Source organism: Zeugodacus cucurbitae, chromosome 2 (assembly GCF_028554725.1).
Source record: "Zeugodacus cucurbitae isolate PBARC_wt_2022May chromosome 2, idZeuCucr1.2, whole genome shotgun sequence".
In the NCBI taxonomy this organism is placed as follows: domain Eukaryota; kingdom Metazoa; phylum Arthropoda; class Insecta; order Diptera; family Tephritidae; genus Zeugodacus; species Zeugodacus cucurbitae.
The window spans coordinates 7,520,500-7,544,281 of NC_071667.1; the positions used below are offsets into that span (position 1 = coordinate 7,520,500).

The window sequence follows — 23,782 nt, forward strand, 5'->3', positions numbered from 1 at the left end:
CAAAGCGAGAAAATCGAGAAAACAGCTGTTGCATTGAGGTTAGAACTAGATGGTATAAAAAATATGGAACGACAACACAATTTCAGAATAAATGTTTAATTTAATGTCGATAAATTTGAATTTCATTAATTTTATATGTTTTTTTTAATATCAAGCCTAATCGTACCTTTAATAAATATTGTAGTGTGAAAGTCAAAAACCCATTTAATTGTGTGTACACATAAATATTTACAAATTGCAATTGAATCATGCGTTAGTACTGTTCTGAAACATAACATGTTTAATTATTAGTTTTCAAAGTTTTTTACGTCAGTTTTACTTTGTCGATTTCACGTTAGTCTTATACAAAAATCGAAAATGTTGCGTTGCATGTCTTCGGGTATCGTTAAGATTTTGAGTTCTTCTCAAAGGCTGCCTGCTTTGGTAATTTCCCGTAATTGCATGCATATGCACGAAGAAGAACCGGAACACATTTTTTCAAAACGTTTTGAAGATTTCTTTAACCGTTGCGAAATCGATGGCTGGGATTTGCGTCAAGGCATGAATGATATATTGGGTAGTGATGTGGTTCCCGATCCCAAAATAATTGAAGCTGCATTGCGTGCTTGCCGTCGTGTCAACGACATAGCTCTAGCTATCCGGTGGTTGGAAGCATGCAAGGATAGATGTGGCGATAAGGTAGACCAAATATATCCATATTTAATAGGTCACATACGCCCAACACTAATCGAACTTGGTATTCCAACTCCAGAGGAATTGAATTACGATAAGCCTGAGTTGGCTGTAAAATCAGTATTTGATATGTGAACTAATAAATCTGAGTATTGATAATTAAAACAAGATTTTTATCATTATATGACTTGTAGATTTTAATATTTTGCTTCTCTACCAGAATATATAAACAAATATGCAAGTGTACTTTTAATACACGTATGATTTACTATTGTCTCGAATTATCTTATTTCCGTTTAAAATATATATATATATATATATGTTCCACGGCATTAAGCTTTCCACTTCTTAAGGAGTTCAGCCGCCTTTTCTAAATTCTCCTGCTTTTTGATAAAGCAGTAACGAACAAAATTTTCACCAAACTTTTTATGATCTTCACCATAAAATGCACTTGGAGGGATTCCTTGCAAGCCCATATTTTTTGTCATCCATTTAGTGAACTTATAATCCAGATATTGGTCTGCTTCAGAACTTAAATCAATTTTGTTACCTGAAAATTAGTGTTCTTATTGAAACATTTAGTTTAATTAACTATTTAGAAAGTAATACCCAAATTACTCCAATCTGCTAACATGAAGTAGCCACCCTCGGGTATTGTGGGCTTCAAGCCTGCATCTTGCAAGAATTTCGCCATGAAGTCTCTTTTCACCTTCAATTCTTGTGGCAAACTATTGAAATAGCAATCGGGAGACTCTAGCCGGGTTAGTTCCAACTCAAAACCTATTGCCACAGCCTCCTGTATTGGAGTGGGGCATGTATACACAGAGTTTTGATGTACCATTTGTAAATTGGTAATTAAATTAGATGGTCCATAGGCCCAGCCGATTTTCCAACCAGTTACCGAAAATGTTTTGCCGGCTGAACCAATTGTTATGGTACGTTCCCACATACCGGGTAAAGTGCAAATACGAATATGCTTGGCATCATCGTATACCATCCATTCATAGACCTCATCTGATAGGCACAAAACATTCCATTTACGACAAAGAGCAGCAATACGTTCTAACTCTTCACGATGGAAAACCTTTCCAATTGGGTTGTGTGGTGTGTTTAGTATAATCATTTTGGTCTTATTGTTGAAAACCTGCTCAAGTTCGGCATCGTCGAGCACCCAATCGGCAGAACTGATGGTGCCATTCGATTTATTCTAAGAGATACCAACTTTAAATGTGTATTATGAAGTCATGACTGAATTGGTTTACCGGTTTTAGTGCTATGAAGCGTGGCACGCCACCAGCCATTTTCACCATAGGCTCATAGCAATCAAAAAATGGCTCGATGATAATGACTTCATCGCCAACATCAATATGACCCATTATAGCCGAATAGAGTGCTTCGTATGCGCCCGATGTTATAAGTATTTCGCTGAGTGGATTTACTTCACGATCAACTAACTTCGAGTAAAGTTTACTCAATGCTTGCACGAGTCTTACATGGCCCTGTGAACGTAAAATCGTGTAATTAATTAGAAAAACGAACCAGAAGAATAAGTAATTATCGACAACTAACATAACCACGTGTATATTGCTGCAGCATAGGATTCTCGCTTTTGGCTATATCCGCTAAGGCATCCGTGACATAAGATGGTGGAAGTTCATCTGGAAATCCCTGCCCCAAATTGAGTGGTTTGTACTGCAGAGCTAACGTAATGTACTCATTCCTACAAATTAAACAATTTTTGACGTTTTTATTTGATTATTCACATTTGTTCTAATTTTCAACTAACCAAACACTTGGTTTACTGCCCTGTAAACGTTTTGGCAGACCGAATTTTTCCATTCCGATGGTAGATTCTTCCCTTTGTTGTATATTCTGGACAAGATCTTTGCGTAAAATCTTCCATGTGGTCGAATAACTCAAACCCAATTGCTGCGAACGGCGACGAATCGACATTTCACGGTCTTCAGCCACACTCTCAGAAACAGACGCAATATTCTCTTCTGTACGCACTGTACGCATTCGTGTGGTTGGTTTAATGTCCAATAAAGTAAACTGAGTGCGAAACTTGGTCACAATCGCATTAATTGTTTGCTCACTTGGTCGATTATGTAGACCATAAATCGGACGTAAAGCGCGAAACACATTTCGAACCGAACACTGATTTTGGTAATAAAATTCAATGATTTGCAAGCGTTGCTCGTTAGTAAGTCTATTCATGATGAAATGTCAAAGCATACTGAGCATCTTTCTCTTTGACACCATGTCTGAAATCCCACGTGATCTGTCAAATACTAATGCATGAAAATCCTAACCTCAAAAAAATCACCCGTTAGATGGTATAAAAAATATGGAACGACAACACAATTTCAGAATAAATGTTTAATTTAATGTCGATAAATTTGAATTTCATTAATTTTATATGTTTTTTTTAATATCAAGCCTAATCGTACCTTTAATAAATATTGTAGTGTGAAAGTCAAAAACCCATTTAATTGTGTGTACACATAAATATTTACAAATTGCAATTGAATCATGCGTTAGTACTGTTCTGAAACATAACATGTTTAATTATTAGTTTTCAAAGTTTTTTACGTCAGTTTTACTTTGTCGATTTCACGTTAGTCTTATACAAAAATCGAAAATGTTGCGTTGCATGTCTTCGGGTATCGTTAAGATTTTGCGTTCTTCTCAAAGGCTGCCTGCTTTGGTAATTTCCCGTAATTGCATGCATATGCACGAAGAAGAACCGGAACATATTTTTTCAAAACGTTTTGAAGATTTCTTTAACCGTTGCGAAATCGATGGCTGGGATTTGCGTCAAGGCATGAATGATATATTGGGTAGTGATGTGGTTCCCGATCCCAAAATAATTGAAGCTGCATTGCGTGCTTGCCGTCGTGTCAACGACATAGCTCTAGCTATCCGGTGGTTGGAAGCATGCAAGGATAGATGTGGCGATAAGGTAGACCAAATATATCCATATTTAATAGGTCACATACGCCCAACACTAATCGAACTTGGTATTCCAACTCCAGAGGAATTGAATTACGATAAGCCTGAGTTGGCTGTAAAATCAGTATTTGATATGTGAACTAATAAATCTGAGTATTGATAATTAAAACAAGATTTTTATCATTATATGACTTGTAGATTTTAATATTTTGCTTCTCTACCAGAATATATAAACAAATATGCAAGTGTACTTTTAATACACGTATGATTTACTATTGTCTCGAATTATCTTATTTCCGTTTAAAATATATATATATATATATGTTCCACGGCATTAAGCTTTCCACTTCTTAAGGAGTTCAGCCGCCTTTTCTAAATTCTCCTGCTTTTTGATAAAGCAGTAACGAACAAAATTTTCACCAAACTTTTTATGATCTTCACCATAAAATGCACTTGGAGGGATTCCTTGCAAGCCCATATTTTTTGTCATCCATTTAGTGAACTTATAATCCAGATATTGGTCTGCTTCAGAACTTAAATCAATTTTGTTACCTGAAAATTAGTGTTCTTATTGAAACATTTAGTTTAATTAACTATTTAGAAAGTAATACCCAAATTACTCCAATCTGCTAACATGAAGTAGCCACCCTCGGGTATTGTGGGCTTCAAGCCTGCATCTTGCAAGAATTTCGCCATGAAGTCTCTTTTCACCTTCAATTCTTGTGGCAAACTATTGAAATAGCAATCGGGAGACTCTAGCCGGGTTAGTTCCAACTCAAAACCTATTGCCACAGCCTCCTGTATTGGAGTGGGGCATGTATACACAGAGTTTTGATGTACCATTTGTAAATTGGTAATTAAATTAGATGGTCCATAGGCCCAGCCGATTTTCCAACCAGTTACCGAAAATGTTTTGCCGGCTGAACCAATTGTTATGGTACGTTCCCACATACCGGGTAAAGTGCAAATACGAATATGCTTGGCATCATCGTATACCATCCATTCATAGACCTCATCTGATAGGCACAAAACATTCCATTTACGACAAAGAGCAGCAATACGTTCTAACTCTTCACGATGGAAAACCTTTCCAATTGGGTTGTGTGGTGTGTTTAGTATAATCATTTTGGTCTTATTGTTGAAAACCTGCTCAAGTTCGGCATCGTCGAGCACCCAATCGGCAGAACTGATGGTGCCATTCGATTTATTCTAAGAGATACCAACTTTAAATGTGTATTATGAAGTCATGACTGAATTGGTTTACCGGTTTTAGTGCTATGAAGCGTGGCACGCCACCAGCCATTTTCACCATAGGCTCATAGCAATCAAAAAATGGCTCGATGATAATGACTTCATCGCCAACATCAATATGACCCATTATAGCCGAATAGAGTGCTTCGTATGCGCCCGATGTTATAAGTATTTCGCTGAGTGGATTTACTTCACGATCAACTAACTTCGAGTAAAGTTTACTCAATGCTTGCACGAGTCTTACATGACCCTGTGAACGTAAAATCGTGTAATTAATTAGAAAAACGAACCAGAAGAATAAGTAATTATCGACAACTAACATAACCACGTGTATATTGCTGCAGCATAGGATTCTCGCTTTTGGCTATATCCGCTAAGGCATCCGTGACATAAGATGGTGGAAGTTCATCTGGAAATCCCTGCCCCAAATTGAGTGGTTTGTACTGCAGAGCTAACGTAATGTACTCATTCCTACAAATTAAACAATTTTTGACGTTTTTATTTGATTATTCACATTTGTTCTAATTTTCAACTAACCAAACACTTGGTTTACTGCCCTGTAAACGTTTTGGCAGACCGAATTTTTCCATTCCGATGGTAGATTCTTCCCTTTGTTGTATATTCTGGACAGCAGCACTTAAAATATTTCGTTTACCTCGTAAGTGACGTGTTTGTTGGCACAAAATGCGTGATGGTAGAATAAGCATCTGAAAAATTGATTTTAAAAGAACTATTTCATGCCGAATGTCACAAGAGATAATGCTGAGCACAAATCTTATCAGTAAAAGTATGTGAAGAATTGAAAGGGATTAATGATAAGCAGCAGTATAAATTAAAAGCCAAAGTCATAAGAGATAGGATGTATATTTACTTTTAGGAGTCTGCTACTAATTGCTCTGCGGTAATTAGTTTAAGATCACAGTAAATAAATGCAATTGGTTGTACTATGGAATTATATGCGCAACTTGTGAGCTTTTGCTTGTGACTAAATAAAAAAACGATTTATTCTATATACATTTATTGCATAATTCATAAGGCACATCATATACATATGAATATGACAATGACACAGCGAAGCAGTTCACTAATCTTTGCATGAAATGGAAGAGGTATACACGATTTTGTAAAGACTATATACAAATGATCGTGACAGAGAATGGATGTTGGTGCAATTGGAATGCCATAGTTAACTAGAGTTGCAAGTCAGCATTTGAAGCCAAGTGTTATCAAAAGTTATAAGAGTCAGCCACGTTGTGTGCCATGGAACCCTTTCCCATCATTAGCAATTATTTGTGTCGCGTTTGTTTGCACTCTTGTTTATATATTTTTAACAACTGATTTTCTAGTAAAAGGCATACTGGGATGCTTAGATCGTTTAACACTTACATTCCCTATTTTAATATATAAACATACAAACTACAAACTGTTGCTTGTCAAAATTCACACATGGATGTAAACAAATGCAATCACTGTAACGCTCACTTTTGCTTATAAACCCACTTTCATGATATATTTTTGTAAATAAAATAAGAAAATTACTTGATATATTTTATAGAAATTTAATTGCTATAGCATTTGTGTAGCAAGTTTATTTAAGTAATATTTACAAGTATTATCAGCAAACGGCAAAAACACAATTTGCCAAATTGCACATGCGCAATAGCTGACATCTTCGTATATTTTATTTATGGCTGCTATTCCTTTCTTTCATTACTGCACGCAGTGTTGCATTTCTGCATTTGTAGGCATTAAAAATGATTCGTATACACTCTGTGTTAAAAAAAATATCGCAAAACGATATTTGCGATAATTTTTTTTATTTTCTTGATTTTTTAGTTTAATCAATGATTCTGATGAAGAATTCTTATGAAGATTAAATAAAATTTATAAAGAAAAAGCAATTTATGTTTTACATAGTTCTTTTTATTGAGGTTTCTTATAAAAAAAAAATGAATTCATTTTAAAGAAAAGAACATTTATTATTAACAATTGCTTAGTTCACGTATATGCAATACACACGCGTGCGTATGTATAATACATAAGTATGAATGTAATAATATTATGTGCATTACTAATTTTAAACAATTAAAATCAATTGTGTTAATTAAATATAGTAATGAAAATTTAAATATGTATGTGTTAATTTGTAATTAATGTTTTTTTTTCAAATATATGCAATGTAAATTGTTAGTGTAAATGTGTGTAATTGAAGTAAAAAACGTCTTAACTAATTGCTATATCAGTAAATTGACTTTCCGTATTCTCGTTATAACCACACTTTATTTGTAGATATATGTATGTATGTGTGTATATGTATATGTATATAGTTCTGCATATCGCACATTTGTATAAGTACACAAGCATTTTGCTGTTTGTATTTGTATTTGTGTTTCGTTTCGTATATTTTTCTACTTGTGTTTTTTAACTTTATTCATTTAAGTTATTATTCTTTTCAAATTTCTTTTTTGCTTTTTTACTTTTCATTTCATTGTTTTTAGCGCTTTCAACCAACTAATGCTATGTAACTTAAATCACAGATATCACTAATGTATGATTTAATTCAAATGCAAGCGAGCACTAAATTACAGTGATTTTTGTTTGTTTTATTTTTGTATTGTATTGAATAATAAAAACTTGTATTATATATTCGAAAAGAGAAAGAAAATAATTGAATGTATATTTTAATTTATATATGGTATCTCATGTGATATCTGCTGGTATTGTGATAGACATTACTGTAGTTTGAGAGGCAATGTAGTGTAGTATAAATTACGTATGAGTTTGTTGATTTTTTCATTTCCGTTTTACTTACATAGCGGTTACATATACGAAATTTATAAATTGATAATATAATTTCAAATAACTACACACACTTTGTTGTTTTAATATCTTATTAAAAATAGTTTTAAATGCAAAAATATTAGCTCATCTCACAAAATTGCACGCAACACACTTTATTTAGCTTTAAAATGCAAAAGCAGCAATGGTCGCTAGAAACTAGTAAAATACATACATATAATTCAGTATTTATTTCTGGTCTCTTGAGCTTATTTTTCATTAAATTTAATCATATAAATTTTACTGTTTACAAATGCTGCTGTGATATGTTCCTGTTCTGTTGTGAAAATATTAAATATCTACTATGTATGTGTGTATGTAGTTTGTCTAATGTCTATGTTTGCAAGTGCGTGTATACAATATCTACAGATACATTTGTATGTATGTATGTATTAGACGATGGCTTTTAACAATTCCTGTGACACCACTGCTACTTCATACACATTTCAAATAACATTACTAACTACTACTATTTCCTGCGTCAGCTGCCATTTACATACATATATGTGTGTATGTGTATGTAAATATGCCTTACATTTCTTCAACTTTCGTTTTTGCGTCTTTTTTGTTTGATTTTTTGTCTTTAAATGGCACAAATTCAATTTTATTTTAGTAAAAAATCCACACGGTTGCCGCTGTATAAACCGCCACGACAGTGGCTATCGAACTGTGTTATCAACTAATTGGTGGTTTTCAAACTTTACACGTTACCACTTCAGCTCTCGAACTGTCACGCATTCGCTTGTCAATCTGTTGACTGTCATTTATGGCCTCTCATTTCATTTAACGCGCGTTAGTTTTTTTGTCGGTCTTTTTGTACTAGTTTGAGCACTTTAAACATACACTTCCGGACAATCCTCATCCTTGATCGATGTGTACTGCACCTTCTTGGCGACATTATCGAAAACCGGCGTTATCATGTACTTAATGCGCTCCCGACTCACATACACCAGCGCCACGACCAGTCCCAGCAAAATCATACTCAGAACAATCAGCAGGAAGATGAGTGTCACCGTGTGTTGATTCATGTGCGGCCGTCCGGCTGCCATGCTGTCATCACCTCTGCTCTGCTGCATGCCATAGTGCGCATCTGTGGCTGTGTTAAACATTGCGGCAGCAGCCGCCACCGTTTCCGCGCAAGCATCCATATTCAGCTCCATTATCGGTAGTGGCTCCACGTCGTTGTGATAGCACATTAGTGTGTTCTTATTGCGTACCGTTACATTCGTCGACAATATCCAGGTGTGAAATGAGCTGATTTTGCAGTCACACAGGAATGGATTGAGATTGAAATCGACAATCAGGTTGGTGGTGCGATCTTCACGTGTCTCCAGCTCGTTGAGCAGCATCATGTCGTGTGTCTTCACGTATTCGAATTTGTTGCGCTCCAAATCGAGAAAGCGCAAATTCTTCAAACAACGCACCTCAAAATTAATATCCTTTAGCAGATTATCGCCTAAATGTAAATCGCGCAGACTGGGCAGATCACAGAATACATTGCGATCCTTGAAGTGTGTGATTTCGTTCTGTTCCAAATGTAACTTCTGCAACTTGGTCAATTGACTATTCACGAAAATATCATGTAAATCTTCACTTAATTGTGGCGAACTGTTGTCAGCGAACGCATCGGTGAGGTGTAGACTTTGTAGATTCAAGAAATTCGAAAACACCCGTGGATGATGGTGATTCACTTCGTCGTCTTCGCGTGAAATGCTCAAATTGTTGTGATTTAAAATCAAACGCTCCACATTTTGCACGTGATGATAGGACTTGCCGCGTATTTCACGTATGTGATTGTTGCTCATGTCGACGATCTTCAGGTTTTTGTAATCGTTAATCGAGCCGAATACATTCCATGGCAGCTCGGGCACTATGTTTCCGGTGAATATTAAAATCTCCACCTCACCCGGCATGAACTCGAGTACGGTGGTGTTATGGATGCCAGTGTTCGTGCAGTTTACGATGTAACTGATGCTGCCCTCGTACAGTTCGCGCCCACAAAGGCAGGCCGCTGGAAAGTTGGGTCCACAACTGGAAGACCCTGTTGCCGGTAGCTGTGCTGTGACGCACAAGCAGGTGATGGTAAGCAGCGCATAAAGTAGCAGCTGCGATTTAATGCCTGTGGTCGTACTCATTTTGGTGCTGATTAATGGTGGTTTGGTGCTAGCAGCTCAGAGAAGGTTCAGTGGTACTGGTAGACGCTGTAATGGTAAGTAAAAAATATTTAAATTAATTAATTTATTATTATGTAATAATTATATTTAGTTAAGATAACGGTAAAAAAGTAACAGTTAAAAATTCGAGAAGTACTCAAAAAAAAAGTTGGCCTATACGATTCATATGCTTATAATTAATCCATTATTAGCACATAACCTAGACTTCTCACCAGCCTTGTTTGCATAGCGCGTTATTGGCCTCAATAAGCTTGCTAGTTGTTGAGTACCTTCAAACAAGTTTCCACGCAAATTGTACTACCACATGCACACATTGTCCCATTCATATATGTACAATATCAAGAGTCCTCTATATGTTGATGCATGAATGCAACCAGTGCAACCAATCAAGTTGAGGGTAAAGTTGATTCAAAAAGGTTGAGGCTCGACTTCGACATTCAATGCTAGCCGATATTTGTTGCTTTTGCTGTTGTCACTCCATCTAAAAATGATGTTGCATGTTGTGCCCAATTGTTCTTATTCTTCGTGCTTCATTTTCCTTTCCATACAGAAGATTTTCTGCAACTCAAAAATTTATGAGCTAAAGCTGGGAGATTTATGATTATGAGGTTTCATTTCGGTATATCTACTCTCATATGGGTCTGTACGTCTGTAACATATGTATATTTACACATACACATAATGGGTCTCAAATGAATGAATGCTGGCGTAAATTGGCTGAACGGCTTTGAAACGAAATGCACCTACAAACCGTAGCTACCCAGCAGGAAATTGAATTTGTAGTATTCGAAAAAGCTCGATACGAAACTAAAGCGATTTCGGTGAACATTATTTTTAGCTTTAACAGTTTTTAATACACTGCTCCTGTGAGAGAAAGCAATCCTGGACATTTCTCGAAAATTCGTTTTACTTTCTACCCTAAATCAGAGACCGTGCAGGATCTATTATAGTTCTATAAATTTGCCATCTACTTGTATCAGGTGTTATAAATTCGAATGATGATCAGATCTTTTTCTTTGAGATTTTTATACTCAGTAGGCATCTTTACAGTTGTGGATATGTATATAACACATCCACTATCCATTCACTAATGTGTGTAACTGTATGATGCAAATACATGCATATTATTTTTACTATATACACTTGTAACTCGGTTGGCAATTGAAGTGCAAAAGTTGTTTTTGTTTTTGTTGTACAAAAAAAAAAAAACGCATATGAGCCACAAAAGTCTGCATCGCGGTGCTTGGGGTAAGTTCATAGGTCAACTGTGTATTTATTGTGTGCTTATGAAGATATATGTTTGTATTTACTATGTGCACAACAGCTGAAAGTTGTTTACATTACATACAAACATATGGATGTATTAAGCGCTTAAAAGTTTGTTTAGTTCACACATATTTACATGCATACTTGTGATACATATAAGCCTGTAGTTGGTACAGAGTTATAGGTTACCTAAATACGCTGGAAAATATTATTTTAAAGTTGTTGTGTACAACAAGTGTTTTGCAACACTTTCGAGGAGCTATTATGTAGTTACGCACGTTATTATTCAGTTTATATGGCATCCTAATTATACCCTGAACAGGTTATATTAAGTTTGTCACGAAGTTTGTAACACCCAGAAGGAAGCGTCGGAGGCCCTCTAAAGTATATATATACATAAATGATTAGTATGTTGAACTGAGTCGATTTAGCCACGTCCGTCTGTCTGCCTGTCAGTATATATACGAACTAGTCCTTCAGTTTTTAAGATACCATTTTTAAATTTTGCAGATGTTATTTTCTCTTCAAGAAGCTGCTCATTTGTCGGAACTGCCGATATTGGACCACTATAGCATGTAGCTGCCATACAAACCGAACGATCGGAATCAAGGGCTTGTATGGAAAACTTCCGCATTTTACTACATATCTTCACGAAATTTGGTGTGAGTTATTGCTCTTAGAAATAATTTAATCTCCGAAAAAATTGTTCAGATCGGTTCACTGTAGCATATAGCTGCCATACAAACTGAACGATCGGAATCAAGGGCTTGTTTTTTACTTACTTTTTCTTACGTCTTTAGATTTGCTTAAACACATAGTTACTAAAAGAAATGCACCTGTGAAGGGTATATTAGCTTCGGTACAGCCGAAGTTAACGTTGTTTCTGGTTAAGTTTACACCTTTGAATATTAATGTAATTTATTTATATATAACTAGCAGACCTCCGTACTCGACTCTCAAGCGCGTATTTGGGAGGTTTTGGAATTTTGTTCAAGCAGCTGCGAGAGCTCGTTACTCGACTTTATGCCACGCGATTGCGATGCGAAGAGAATGACTAGACTATTTTCAGTTTCAGATTAAGATTCTCCATCACGGAGTCTTTTTGATACCCTCACCTGGGAACTATTTCCAGAAAGTTGAGATTCTAGCAATAAATATAGCCTGTGTTACTCGGGGTGAATGTAGCTTTCCAATGGTGAAAGATAAACATACTCTTTATAATAGTAGTATAGATATAAGTTTTTCATTTTTTCAGACATTCAAGAGCTTAACTCACTAATGAATTGTAATCAGTTAAATCAGTTAATCAGTTAAAGATTTTTAAACAACCCTCGAGGAATTTTTAGTCAATTGAGAATTATTTCCCTGCTCTTTCTTGGATTTCAGTGATTCGGTAATAAACGAATGGTTAGTAGTTCACTAGCGCAGAGCTGCTCTTTTAATCGGCATGGCGGAAATGCCATTTATTTTTCGAACTATATTAATCTCAAAAATCGTTTATATATTTAATTTATTATTATTTATAATTATTTCTCTTCTAAATAAATAAATAAAAAAATATTTAATTTAGTAACTTGCACTGCGAAGTAAATGTTATGAATATTAAAAGTTTGTAATTTCGGTGGCCATAATATGTGGTCAAGTAATAATAAATGGTGGTCGACGCTAATAAAATACTGAAAACTTATAAACACCTCTAGTACACATGTGTTCATTCTATATTTATGGCCATTAAGTATGTACATTGTATGTATGTGTGTCTAACTTGAGCGCTCGTGGCATAAGGCAACCAAAAACTTTATTAACTTTAAATACTAGTTATTGTATAAATATACCGTTATGCATTACCACTATGCATATTCGCACATACTCAAATACACACAGATACACATACATACATACAGTTATAAAACATAAATCGCATGCAGGCTGTGCGAACTGGATTCGAAATTTCGTTTTTAACTTGATCATAAACTTAGCTTTAGTTGCATGCAGCCATTTATGGAGGCGGTGCTTGCAATTGCAAATACAATAAAAATGTGGAAACTTTGTAACAATTGCATTGTAATCGCTTTTAAAGTTTGCCAGTTTGTTTTTAATGTCTCAAATTAATAGCTAGCAGACTAACAGGCGAGTACGCATTGAGCTCATATTGGTCACAAATGCAGTGGAGGTTGTGCTGGTCAATAGGAAAACAGCATAACTTAAAGCGGAAAATAATATTTATTGTACATTGTGTGGACCTCTAGCTTAATCTGAGTGTATGGACACTGGTAGAGAATTGAAGTCGGAAGGAATCATTGGAAAGAGTAGTATTAAATATTGGCTGAATATAGATATAAGTCGGTTAATAGAACAGCCAGTTATCAAACCATTTATTAATCTATACTGAGCTACTCGTATTCGACTTTGCATTCATGTCGGAAAAATCTCTCAAACGTTCCAAGACAGGTTAGGACCGTCCTTATTTTATATACAAAAGTCCAACGTGTGATGAGAAGGCTAATATAAAACAAGAAAAAACGTTAACTTCGGCTGTACCGAAGCTATAAAACCCTTCACAGGTGCATTTCTTTTAGTAACTATGTGTTTAAGCAAATCTAAAAACGTAAGAAAATGTAAGTAAAAAAAAAGAAAACATTTTACTAATTCTTTTTAGCCGGGTTGTTTGCTAGAAACATTAAGGTTATATAGTTAACCGATCTGAACAATTTCTTCGGAGATTATATTATTACCTTAAGCAGTAATCCATGTCAAATTATGGTGAAGATACCACGTCAAATGCGAAAATTTTCCATACAAGCCATTGATTCCGATCGTTCAGTTTGTATGGCAGCTATATGCTATAGTGAACCGATCTGAACAATTTTTCCGGAGATTAAATTATTTCTATGAACAATAACACACACCAATTTTCGTGAAGATATGTAGTAAAATTCGGAAGTTTTCCATACAAGAACTTGATTCCGATCGTTCAGTTTGTATGGCAGCTATATGATATAGTGGTCCGATATCGGCAGTTCCGACAAATGAGCAGCTTCTTGAAGAGAAAATAACATCTGCAAAATTTCAAAATGATATCTTAAAAACTGACTAGTTCGTATACATACAGACAGACAGACGGACGGACGGACAGACAGACGGACATGGCTAAATCGACTCAGTTCAACATACTGATCATTTATATATATACTTTAGAGGGCCTCCGACGCTTCCTTCTGGGTGTTACAAACTTCGTGACAAACTTAATATAACCTGTTCAGGGTATAATAAAGAAAATAAACACTAGTCATTTATAAGCTCCACTTCTTCACTTAATCTCAAGTGCTCCACTAAAGACACAGTAGCACGCTCCTTAGAGTTCTTTTATACTTCAACAACGTTGAAAGTGAAACGCTATTATCGTTGATTCTATGATAATAACACAACACACAACACTAATAGAGATGAAAATAAACTGACTGGTTGTTGTTTGTCTTAAAGTTGGCAACGCTTAACTGCTGCTCTTGCTCTGGCTTAAGTTCAAGTTAACTCAGTTGAGAAAGAAAAAAAAAACGATTTCAAAACGGATTGTTTACGCGTTGAGAGGCATCCCCGCTTAACTGTTGCGCACAATATGACCATCCGGCGGCCAAGCGGCACAATGGAGTCGTTTCGGCTCACTGCACCAAAGGGCACTACAGCTGCTGCGCCTAAGTTGGTCGCGCCTCACTTTGCGGTCGACTGTTGGCGGTTAAAAGTGCGCGAGTGAAAAACTAAAATTTGATATTCCGCACTGCACATTCTACAAATATGAATATACTATATGAGCATATAGTTGCTTTTGTATAGAAAGTGAGGTTAACAGCGAGACCTTGGCTAGAGACAATGTCAATTTTCACAAATTTTAGCAAAAATTGAAATGCACATAAATTTTCACTGCCCCATAGAGTGCTGCAAGTAAAATATGCAAAAGCATACAACAAAACAAAAACAAAAAATACAAAAACGCAGTAGCGTTCACATTGCTTCTAATAACGGTATAGTAAAAATACTCGGGGAAAAATAGTGAGTAAAATTTTAATAGTCTGCTGAAAAGTTGAGCGCTGCAAATGACGACTGATGAAGGGAAGTGAATTTTTTCGACTTTTAGTTGAAATCAAGTTAAAAAGTTTGCGTTTTTCCAACGGTTAAAATGATTTGTTGGTTTTTGCTACGTATGCTAAATGTAAACCAGTTCTATGTATGTGCCAGTGTATTTTTTGTTGGTTTTTCAATTGTGTTTGACAGTCACAGTTTGGTATGCAAAAATACAGCTCTGAATTCACAATGCCTAATTGGTTGGAAATTAAATTAAGAATTTTATCTCGAAATGAAAAATGATTCTAAAATACGAATATTAACTGAATATTCTATTCGTCACTCTTTTGTTCCGCATATACACACTATATCGATTAAACCTTTGCGAATTGGTTATGTTGGTCTAGAAGACTGGAAAAAGGACTAACTTCGACAATTTTTTCTGGTAGTAAGGGGAAAGGAATGGAATTTCTCTTAATACTATATGACATTTTGACACAAAACAGCGTCAGAGAGCCTCTATGGGCGACGGAACTGTAGGGATTCGCGGTATTTACGAATTGATGAAAATTAGTATATAGGAGATGGCGAGATAGATCAAGTTTAGGTACATTCTCCATAGACGGTCCTGAAACCATTCAGAGACCTTAAGATAAATAGAGAGATAATTTAAGACATTCCTGGGATCGATCAAAAACCGCCGCAAAGGTTTTGGAAATCCAAAACATCCATCTATTGGATCGTGGCGCTCGTATGTTCAGATTTCTGTTTTTCTAAATTATGAAAATATTTTTGTTACGTAGGCCAATAGAATATGTCATAGATTGGACAGATATTGAATAGTAGCGAATCGAATAAATAACTGGTATAAATGCAATAACTGGCATATTCAAATAGACTTAGAATACCAAACAGGTAATGAATAAAACAATAAATAAAAAGAATCAGTAGTAAGCGTGAAAGCTCAAAGCACTTATATAACATCTTATATAAACTTTGGCAACGGCGAATACCGCAGACGATGGAACGATGAGCTGTACGATTTATACGACGACATTGACATAGTTCAGCGAATAAAAAGACAGCGGCTACGCTGGCTAGGTCATGTTGTACGGATGGAAGAAAACACTCCAGCTCTGAAAGTATTCGATGCAGTACCCGCTGGAGGAAGCCGCGGAAGAGGACGACCTCCACTCCGGTGGAAAGACCAAGTGCAAAGTGACCTGGCTTCACTTGGTGTTTCCAGTTGGCGCCAAAAAGCAAAAAGGAGGAATGAGTGGCGCGCTCTGGTGGATTCGGCTATAATCGCTTAAAGCGGTTCCTACGCCAAATATATTCTGTGTATATATATATATAAGGAAATGAAAGCTCTACCTACACTTCGTGAATTTCTTCCATTTATCGCATCACCTTAACCTTCAATTCTTTTATCAGTATAATGTTAATGAAATTTTCAAAATCAGCACAGCAATATAACGGCACAAACTTTGGTCATTTGCGCGAAAAATCACAACTGAGGTTGTTCGGTGACCTCCCCTTGTTGACGCTCTATATTTTCATTACTTCCCATCTACCGTTATAAAAGCGAATTCTTATTGTGAATGTCTCTATGCAAGTTGGTGCAGTGAGAAAGAAAGCAAGGCGCAACAGACCGTAACTGCTCTCAGCTTTCAACGCTGTGCGGTTTAATGCAAAAGGCAAACATCTTTGAAATTATTGGCCAAAGTTTTTCGATTTGGTTGTTGCCGCACTTTTTCCTGCTTAACTTGTTTTATGCCAAGTTGTTTTGTTTCGCTTTATTTTGTCTCGTTTGCTTTTGCTTTTCCTTCGAGAGTTTGCGCTTGATATAAATCTCAACAAATTTGCTTATTTAATCTCGTTATGATTTGAAGATTTTTTCGTGGGTGGATTAAGAAATACTAACGAAATGGGATTAACAAAAATTAAGCAGGCGAAGTTCTCTCGTTAAAATAGTTATTTTATAAATAAAAACTTTTAATTCATTAAAGTAGAAAATTAAAATAAATAATTTTTATACTCTCGCAACAAAAGTTGCTAAGAGAGTATTATAGTTTTGTCCACATAACGGTTGTTTGTAAGTCCTAAAATTAAACGAGTTAGATATAAGGTAATATATACCAAAGTGATCAGGGTGACGAGTAAAGTTCAAATCCGGATGTCTGTCTGTCCGTCAGTGCAAGCTGTAACTTGAGTAAAAATTGAGATATCTTAATGAAACTTGGAACACGTGTTCATTGGCACTATAAGAAAGGTTAAGTTCGGAGATGGGCGGAATCGGACCACTGTCACGCCCACAAAATGGCGATAACCAAAAACACATAAAGAACATAGGATCGCATTAGAGAGGGGCACATTTGAATGAAATTTTTTTTGGAAAAGTGGGCGTGACCCCGCCCCCAAATAGGTTTTTTGTATATATCTTGCAAACCAATAAAGCTATATAAACCAAACTTTGCAGTCGTTTCTTTAAGCCGTTTCCTTATACAGTCCAAAAATGAAAGAAATCGGTTAATAACCACGCCCACCTCCCATACAAAGGTTAGGTTAAAAATGACTAAAAGTGCGTTAACTCACTAACGAGAAATGTCAGAAACACCAAATTTTACATAAGAAATGGCAGAAGGAAGCTGCACTGAGATTTTTTTACAAAATGGAAAATGGGCGTGGTGTCGCCCACATATGGGTCAAAAACCATATCTCAAGAACTACTCGACAGATTTCAATGAAATTCGGTATATAATATTTTCTTGACACCCTGATGACACTGGTGGACTATGGGCTAAATCGGTTCACAACTACGCCTACTTCCCATATAACTCAATTTTGAATCTTTCTGATTCGTTCACTTTATAATGTATACATAAGGAACCGATAAAGATAGCGAAATAAAGCTTTACTTGTGGAAAAATTGTCAAAATCGAACCATGACTTTTCAAGGCCCCTGATATCAAACATGAAGAACTCAGTGCCTAAGGGTAATTTTTCACCGAAAATATAGGTAAATCTCTAAATAAATTGCGAGAGTATAAAATGTTCGGTTGCGCCCGAACTTAGCCTTTCCTTACTTGTTATATAAAAAATTAAATAATTTTAAATGAAAAATTTTGTTGAATCACATTTACCGTTGATTTGCAGTGCTATTTTGTAATCGTTACTTGTACACCTGCACGATTTTGCAATTTTGGTTGGATTACAAGCAATTTGTTTGTGAGCATGAATCTTAAGGAAGAATTTGGTAATCGCAAAGCAGAGAATTGCACTAAGCGTAGCCACCAACATACAAACAATATCCGAGTGTAAAAAATTGCAAAAGAAATGCAATTTGTAAAACAACAACAGCAATAAGAAAAGAAGTATGTCAAACAAATGGCTGATCGAAGTGGCAGACAGTGTTTTTAAACAATGATGCCACATTTTTGTGTTTTGGAAATTTTTTTGCAATTCAAAAATCTCTTTTCTAAACTAGCGAACAACGAATAGAGTTGCTGAGAAGATTTTTGCTGTGTAATACCAACTAAAGTTGGATCTCAGTAATCTTATTCGCCAGATATTGACATTTGTAAAAAGGGTCACTGAAATATATAAATATCTGCCTCAAAGTTCGAACCATGAGTCGATCGAATTCGTAAGGAAAACTCGCTGAAGATACTTATATATTTAGATAAAAAATATTTTTATCGTATAAAACCACAATTTCTATAGTAATTGCTACAAAGTGGCAACGTCATTCTGAACTGCATCGATTTGCATTTTATTGGAATGCCACGAATACTCTGCTTGCCGGCTAAAGCGCGTGTAATGCGGCACGAGGTCAGACGTGGGCGTTGTTGGCGGATGGTATAGTCAGTTGGAGAGTGTGCTTGTGTGGAGAAACGGCACTTTTGCATATTGCTTAAGAGTCTTTGCCTTCAGGCCATGACTTCTGCTTTTACTATACTCTTTTATTGCTACACGCAGTCTGATTGCTTGCGGCATGCATACTTTTTTTCGTACAAACATATTTCGCTTGTATCTACCATGTCTCAATTTCTAGCATTCTCTTTTGCCTTTATACGCCGAACTCGAAAGCAAAAGCTGTTACCACTGCTCAAGAACATGACAAGTTAGCTGTTTTCGGTGGCAACGGTAGCAGCTGTCATTGCAAGCAATAACATAGTGTTTTCTTGCATTGCTTCTTTTCCTTTTTTCTTTTTCTTCCTCGCTTCGTTTTTGGTGTGTTGCAGTTGGCTCGACTGCATTTTTCCTTTGGTGAATGCCTGCAGTCACCTCCGCATTCAAAAGGCATTGTGTTGGTGTAAGAATGCGTACAAGTGTGGAAAGTGAATGCACCAAAAGCATGCTTAGAAATGTGCAGTTATGTTTGTATGTATGTATGTGGTGTGGATGTTTGTCTGCTTAGTACGTAGCGTAGTAGTATGACCAACAAATTCTTAGCAATTTCAAAGCAATTGTGATCCTTTGGAATTTGCCCATGTAATTGCTACAAAATCACGAACAACCACAAACATAATTAATAAAAACAACGAACGAACAATAGCACAATTGTTGCATATGCTGCAGCGCCTAAAAGCTAACACCAGCTGAACAAAGCATAATCGAACAAATACATGTGTAAAACAAAGGGATTTTTACAAAAGCTAAATTCTATTAAATGTATATGTGAGCGAAGAGAGAGTGGTAGAGAGTAGTGCTGCATATGCTGTTTATACCAATAGCTTGTTCGAATCGCCACTTCTCAAAGTTAGACTCTTTTCGCTAAATCTTAATTATTGTCTTGTATTATTACTGTGTTATATATAATGTACAACCTATACATATGTACAACAAATTGTTTGAATCGTAAATTGAACCGCATCAGTTGCAAACACAAACGAAACAAAGAATTCGATTAACAAACAACTACCACAGCAGGAATGAAGAACAAATGTTGCATATGTTCATGACTGTTTGGCATATGCCAGCATCCTGCAAGGAAACTCACATCTTACTGATACGATGTAGATATTCATATCGCTCATTTACTTGAATAGTGTCACAACTCAAAAAAGTCGATTTTCAGGAGAGCGATTAAAAATTTTCAATTGTCTCTTATTTAGCAAATATAGAAAAATGCCATCACTTTATTGACCTGTAATATATTAAATATAATGTTGAGCATAAATGGACCAAATAGAGTGTACTAATGTTCTTTCTTGGGCATAAATGTGACCCACTTTGAATTATGTCGTTATTTGTGAAAAATATAAATCAATTTCGCCGTCTTAAGTCAAATGTGTCGTTTTTGCTGATAAAAGCAAAAAGAAAAATTTAATTAATTTTTCACGAATATCGTTGTGTCGTTCTTTCTAAAAAGAAAATCAAACCTTTTCACAATATGTGTTGGAATACAAAATATGTCTCTCTTTCTGATAAAAATTTATAACTAATTCTGGCACGACTGAGAACTGTCGTAATTGTGGTTAAAAACTAATGCAACATAACAAGTTTAAGAACGGCACATTCTTATTTTCCTACGCATCGGAATGAAATTTTTATAAAATATGTATGAGGAAGTTGCGCACATTTCTGCATACTCAACTCAAAAATCGTGTTTTTTGAGTTATGACACTATTCAAGTAAATGAGCGATATGTATTTATATGATGTCGTTATAATTTTATTGAAGTAATGTGATAGAAAGAAGAAGTGCTCCAATAATTTCAAAATAGTTTAATTTATGCCAAATGGTTTCGAACTACTAGTACAAAATAGAATAGTTCTGCGAGAGAAATCAAAGTTCATATCAGATTCGTAGCGACAAAGAGAGCGTTTGAGAGAGAGATAGAGAGGGAGAGGAAAACGAATTATGGTCTAATCGATTTTAGATAACGCTAATCTGATTTTTTAACGAAAAAAGATCAATACATCGGTGAACTATTTCGACTTTGACAAATTTATACCAGTTCACGAACTAGAACTTACTAGCTAAGAACTCTTTCTCACGGAACATACTTTCAGCGTGAGCATATTCTGCAATCTCATAGGAAAGAGACGCTGGCACGACACTTAAAGGTATCTGCATATTTTACTTTTGTATTCGCAAACAAGTCAACTTAAGTCAAGAGACAAATGCAAGTGACAAAACAATAACAAAAACAATAGCAAGAACAAACAAAATAAATATGAAAGAGAGATGGAACAAACACAAACAACGCCCGCAATTTGTAGTTTTACAACAGTCACAACAACAACATAAATACAATAACAACTACAAATACCGGCATGGTGCAAGGAGATCGTCAAGTGGTTGCAAAAACAACAACTGCAATGACAGCAGCAATGCGGCAGCTGATACCAGAAGCTTTGCAATTTAAATTGAGTAATTTGCTGTTGTTGTACGGTTGTTGTAGTATTGTTGTTTTTGCTGTTGTGACAAACTGTGTATATAAGTGTGTGTGCGGATGTGTGTTTTTGCCATGTCTATTATGCACCTTTGACGAAGTTCTAATGGGAAACGCTGACTTTGTTTGTCACTTGTCTTGTGTCGTCTTTTGTTATTGCATTCACCGCCTTGGTAGCTAAACCAAGTACTATGTATAGCATGAAAGAGGTTGCAAATTAGTTTTTCCTGATAATAGAAGCAAATATAGATTTTGCGAAAAGTTAGTAAGTTAACGGAGAACAATTTTAAATTTTGCATATAATGAAATGCCAGTCGCTTGTGTTTTGACTAAATTTAGCGAGTGGCGAAACGAACGTGCAACTAAAATGTATTAAATACAATTAGATCTGACTTATTTTAGCATTTTTTTTCAAATAGTTAGAGGAGGTTCGTTGTAGCAATTAGAAAATTTTCAAAAAGTGTTGCCATCTGTTTAAATGTATTATTTCAGTACAATTTTTTAGATAATATAATTATATAAATGTTGGTATTAAGCTAATTATTTCTAAGAAGGCTTACAGTTGAAAATATTTTTGATAAGGGTTACCACCAATTTGAAAATTTTAAATCAAATGAATTTCTTTCAAATCTAATTAATAGCCGAAAAAAAATAATTTTGTTATTTTGAACACCCTGTAAATTCAATTCAACCAAGCATGTTCGTTTGATTTGAAGCAAAGCGCTTTCTCGTTGATTTATTGGGATCATTTAGGTTTAGGGATTTTTTCTGACAATAATAATTTTCTATCTTAACATTTTTTAACAATGTATCTCAGAGATTCAGTTCAAGGATTTGTACTATTTTTGTAGTTCTGCTTAAAAGTATTTTTTCCAAAAATTTAATTTAAGGTAAATATTTTACCAGCAAATGCACTATCTTAGCTTCCTTTTCCAATTGTGGCAACACGATTACATTGAATATAATTTGAAAATTCTTTTATCACCTTTTCCACCATGAAAATCGAATCAAAAGTCTCTGCTTTGCCAAACATAATTCGTTATCCTGCACAATTTTCTTTTATCCGTTTTTGCCAACATTCATCAACACTTACCAAATGTGCGCAACACTCAGTGATTCATGAGGAAGATGAGGAATAGGATGCCAAAGCGAAAGGGGGTAAGCCCTTGGCAGCGCTTGAACTCTTCGTTCGACTTTGTCGCCACTCTTTAACCCATTTATGTAAGCATTTGCTGGTAGTTGGCAGCAACAAACATCAATTGCCGACATTGCCGTTGCCAGCAGCAAAGCAAAAGCAATAGCAAACGCACGCTCAAACTCATGCCACACAGAGAGCACAAAAATCATTGCCGTTATGAAATTGAAATTCAGTTAAGAGATTATGGACAAAGAAACTCAGAAACTCGACTGTCTGTCTGTCTGTCTGGAACTCGGCTGGCTGGCTGGCTGTGGTGGTTTGCTGCTGAATGCATTGATGTATAGCTGGTTCTTTTATGCGCTGCTCAGAAGAAACGAGTTGTGGGACATAAAGCAGTCAGTTGCTCGCATATAAAATGTATGTTGTTGAAATAAAACGATTCGTTGTCCTACTTTCCGGACAATGCGAGTATGCGAACAGTGAGTGCGCACTGATTGCTGGCGCTTCAGCTGACACTGGGCCAAGCAAATATACATACATACTCTTATATTTGTATAGGTGAAGAGAGTTGGGAAGGGGGAATGCAATGTAGACATATGGACGTATGTGCGTGTGTGTGCGCAAACATAGAAGCATGCAAATACGCCCGCATGCAAATGTTGTATGCGAAATAACGGTACAAACCGACATTTTATGCCATTTTATTGCTTTCGCTCTATATATGTATGTATGTATGTATATATGTGTATATGTATGTGTGTGTATGTGGGTGAATCTCAAAGTAATGCCACGACACAGTGAAAGGAATGAACAAATAATGAAAGAGTGATATACAGAGTGTGAGGCATGGACCGAATGGCTGCCAACAGCAATGGCAGCAGCTTTCGTGCGCTTTAAAGCAAGCCAAAATATTGTATGCCGTAGCTCTTGGTGAAAGTTTCGGCTTCTTTCATTTTTCAAGTTAAAATCAAAAGTTGCCAAACTACGATCAATCTTAATGTGCAACGGCAACAGCGCGAGCTTCGCACTACC

At 35.7% G+C, this 23,782-nt stretch overlaps 5 protein-coding genes across 12 annotated transcripts in view; 2 read left to right on the forward strand and 3 right to left on the reverse strand.

Moving 5' to 3' along the window:
• The first annotated feature begins 193 nt into the window (after nt 1-193).
• On the forward strand, nt 194-856 carry LOC128919904 (cytochrome c oxidase subunit 5A, mitochondrial-like). The gene has a single exon (XM_054225537.1). It carries the CDS (start codon nt 358-360, stop codon nt 805-807), a length of 450 nt encoding a protein of 149 aa, XP_054081512.1. The 5' UTR covers nt 194-357; the 3' UTR covers nt 808-856.
• LOC128919903 (kynurenine aminotransferase-like) lies at nt 843-2,916 on the reverse strand. Its single transcript, XM_054225531.1, has 5 exons — nt 2,459-2,916; nt 2,242-2,392; nt 1,935-2,171; nt 1,282-1,879; nt 843-1,222 (listed from the first exon to the last, which is right to left on the reverse strand). The coding sequence occupies exons 1-5, from the start codon at nt 2,887-2,889 to the stop codon at nt 1,005-1,007; spliced, it is 1,635 nt and encodes a 544-aa protein (XP_054081506.1). The 5' UTR covers nt 2,890-2,916; the 3' UTR covers nt 843-1,004.
• A 157-nt stretch (nt 2,917-3,073) lies between these two features.
• LOC105210071 (cytochrome c oxidase subunit 5A, mitochondrial-like) lies at nt 3,074-3,812 on the forward strand. The gene has a single exon (XM_011180806.3). The coding sequence runs from the start codon at nt 3,314-3,316 to the stop codon at nt 3,761-3,763; it is 450 nt and encodes a 149-aa protein (XP_011179108.1). The 5' UTR covers nt 3,074-3,313; the 3' UTR covers nt 3,764-3,812.
• Nucleotides 3,799-6,622, reverse strand: LOC105210070 (kynurenine aminotransferase). 6 transcript variants are annotated; one of them, XM_011180799.3, is made up of 6 exons: nt 6,483-6,622; nt 5,413-5,582; nt 5,196-5,346; nt 4,889-5,125; nt 4,236-4,833; nt 3,799-4,176 (listed from the first exon to the last, which is right to left on the reverse strand). In XM_011180799.3, exons 1-6 carry the CDS (start codon nt 6,543-6,545, stop codon nt 3,959-3,961), a joined length of 1,437 nt encoding a protein of 478 aa, XP_011179101.1. In that variant the 5' UTR covers nt 6,546-6,622; the 3' UTR covers nt 3,799-3,958. The 6 variants fall into 6 exon arrangements, with proteins under 6 accessions (XP_011179101.1, XP_011179103.1, XP_011179106.1 ...); XM_011180801.3 differs by having other exon boundaries at nt 6,415-6,556; XM_011180804.3 differs by having other exon boundaries at nt 6,358-6,499.
• Nucleotides 6,623-6,776: 154 nt separating this feature from the next.
• The window catches only part of LOC105210084 (leucine-rich repeat-containing protein 15), a 119,234-nt gene continuing 102,228 nt past the window's right edge, over nt 6,777-23,782 (reverse strand). For all 3 annotated transcript variants that reach the window (XM_054225533.1, XM_054225534.1, XM_054225535.1), the window contains exon 5: nt 6,777-9,914. In XM_054225533.1, coding sequence (XP_054081508.1) covers nt 8,547-9,848 — 1,302 coding nt within the window. In that variant the 5' untranslated portion in view covers nt 9,849-9,914 and the 3' untranslated portion in view covers nt 6,777-8,546. The remainder of the gene's footprint in view (nt 9,915-23,782) is intronic.